At 40.4% G+C, this 2,884-nt stretch overlaps 1 protein-coding gene across 1 annotated transcript in view; it reads right to left on the reverse strand.

The window, feature by feature from the left end:
- Positions 1 to 2,884, reverse strand: part of LOC118403507 (angiotensin-converting enzyme-like) — a 23,980-nt gene continuing 21,096 nt past the window's right edge. Inside the window, exons 24-28 of the mRNA XM_035802233.1 lie at positions 2,635 to 2,736; positions 2,203 to 2,334; positions 1,485 to 1,660; positions 985 to 1,107; positions 1 to 290 (exon numbers count right to left, since the gene is read on the reverse strand). Of these exons, the coding sequence (XP_035658126.1) occupies positions 208 to 290; positions 985 to 1,107; positions 1,485 to 1,660; positions 2,203 to 2,334; positions 2,635 to 2,736 (616 nt within the window). The 3' untranslated portion in view covers positions 1 to 207. The remainder of the gene's footprint in view (positions 291 to 984; positions 1,108 to 1,484; positions 1,661 to 2,202; positions 2,335 to 2,634; positions 2,737 to 2,884) is intronic.

Here is a 2,884-nt window from a genome sequence, read left to right on the forward strand (position 1 = left end):
CGAAGGATAGTGGATTCTATCCGAAACGTCTGACCGTTTCAAAACCATATCCAGTTGCTTGAGTAATTACTTTTTTGTGTTTGTAATTAGCCTTCGGGTATGAGCTTGCAAGAATAGTATTATAGATTTTGAACCCTTTTGAAGAAAATTGAGACTGATATTGTTCCCCGTAGTTGTTTATGCCTTTGACCAGCGATGGTTACGACTCTAATTCAGCATTGCAATCAGGATGCAGACGACAGAAGAGATGAAGGTGGTCGCCATGGAAACGGTGACACTCTGTGCCGATGCTGTGGATGAAGAATATTACTATAATGATTTTCTTCGTCATGATAATATAAGTGCTTTAATGTTTGTGTTGATTCTTGAAGAAAATGACTCAAAAATCGTACGGAGTGACCTTTGTTACCACGTTGTAACGTGCACGTTTTTCAATATCAGTTTTGATTTTGACAATGAAATGATAAACTGCATGGTATAGATAGGACATAGAGAGATATGCAACCCGGAAAATTGAAAAGAAACTTAGTAAATTAATCAAGATATGAATTTCGTAAATAACAGGCGACATACAAATACTCTATCCAGACAAATACTCTGATTCCGGAAAACCTTGATTATTTAAAAATAGATTGACCAAACGAATAAATATTTGTAGTTATGATATATCAAAGGATAATGAATTATGTAGGTTTCAATTAGGTGTCTCCACGAAGAAAGGTCTGCAGAACAAAGCCAGAATTCTGGTTTAGGTTCCCAGAATTCTGGCAGAATCCCCAGAATTGGCTTTCTTCACTGAGGCATCTTATTCATCATCCTTTGATATATCATACCATATAATTCATCTGGTCAATACATTTTGAAATGATTATGGTTTTCCAGAATTGAATTGTTCGTCCGGAATTATCCTGTTAAATTTGTTAACCATATATATGGGTAGGCGAAGTTGATACCCTTATAAGGTCAATTGTAATGCGTTCTTACCGGCGGGACAGTTCTTTTCATCGGAGTTGTCAGCGCAGTCGTTAACTCCGTCACAGCGGTCCCCTGGCCGGATGCACTTGGACCCGTCAGCACAGGTGAAGCCGTCGGTCGCCTCACAGTCATCTGGAAAAGGAAACACAGAAATTCTTTCACAATAAGCTGACCAGGTTCACTTATAGTTTTGTGACTTCAGTCTGTTGCAATAGAACGGATACCAAGGCTACACCATGAGCAGACAATTTATTTTAGAATTTTTAAGTTGCAAAAGGACAAAACACAATCCATGTTAGCCACTGCTTTGTTCTCCAAATTTACTGTTCCCCAAAAGGACAGTCACTATGGAATGGAGATGAGAGCTATGTTCGTACGTATTTATGTCTTCACAGAGTTTCTAAATTCTAAGAAATTCATTTCTGAAGAGATGAAATGTATTTACTTTGCTCGTAAGGTTTGGCAAAAGGTGTTGAGAGCTTAAGTTTTTGGTCATGATCTGTACTCACAAGGAGGAGTCCAGCTTTCGTCCCAGCCGAGTATCTCTCCCTGGTTCTGTTGTTCCAACCATGTGATGAGTGGCTGGAAGTAGTCCACGAGCGGCTGAGCTGACATCGTTCTTTGACCGGTGATCACCTCCATGGCGTCCGGCCACACCTGACTGGACCCCATCTGGAGCATTTGGCTGTGTGAGGGGGGAGGAACAGTTACCGATTGTGGATTCTGAATTAAGTCAAGTCAATTCAAGACCATCTATACGTCGATGAAGGTTAGACATACAGGTAATAAGATACACCAGAAAACAGTTACTCATTGACAAGCAACTGGATATGATTTTTGAAAACGGTAGGCGTTTCAGACACCATCGGATGTCAATCTTTCGTCAGTGATACTGGAGAGATCTTTTTGGAGAAAAGTTTTTATATCCTAGCTATGAGTTGATATGCAAAAGAAGGAAGACACTTTTTATTAGTACAAAGAAAACAAGGGTATTAAAAGACAAGACAGGGGTACGACTATGTTGATTGGTGGTGTCGGACACGTCTGACCGTTTCCAAAAGCATATCTAGTTGCTTGAATAACTACTATTTGACGTAGTCAAAGTTGCTATCTACACCACTGGTTTACCAGAAAAATGCATCAAATGTAGGTGCTCCAAACAAAGAGGAGTTAACAAGTACAATTGTGTCTTCAAGTATGACAAGTATATGATGTGGAAACTCTCACGCCAATTTTTCCCCAGCGGCCGCCTTGTTGGGCCCTGCAGAGATGTCACACTTGTGCAGCGGACCGGTGTGTCCGGAAATATTACACAGGGCCTTGTGGAACTGGAACTGAAGGATGAAGCTCACGAAGTACCTGATAGAATGTGGCGAAAAAATCGATATAGCGTTATGATATAAGTTTGTGGCTTGGTTCCATTTTGTTAGTTCCTCCCGAAATTATTACAGAAAGGACTTTACAGACCATCTAGCTGACAGCAAGAGATTATTTTATACGTGCTTTTCGGGTATTTGTGGCTGTTTACCTATTATCAAATCTAAATGCTCTTTATCTTCCCTGACAGCGATACACATTCAAATAGAAAGGTTTACAAGAGACAAGCGCCGCTCAGAATGCATCTTCGACTTAAGAGCAAGAAATAAACACACAGCAGACCTGATATAAGGGGCGTTGGCAGGAATGTGGAATTTGCATCCGGGGTCAAAATCTTTGGCGTGGTTCCTCGGGATAGGTGGCACGATACCCTGGTAACGAGTCCTGGATAGAACAATAGATTTTACAATTAGTTCACTGCATATTGTTGCAATTTAAATTATGAGTATTTATTGGTCCTGTTGGTGTACCTAATCTCCAAGCAGATTCCTCCGTGGCATAAGACAGTAACATAAGCTGGAGAAGGAGTTAA

This window comes from Branchiostoma floridae, chromosome 16 (genome assembly GCF_000003815.2).
Source record: "Branchiostoma floridae strain S238N-H82 chromosome 16, Bfl_VNyyK, whole genome shotgun sequence".
In the NCBI taxonomy this organism is placed as follows: Eukaryota; Metazoa; Chordata; class Leptocardii; order Amphioxiformes; family Branchiostomatidae; genus Branchiostoma; species Branchiostoma floridae.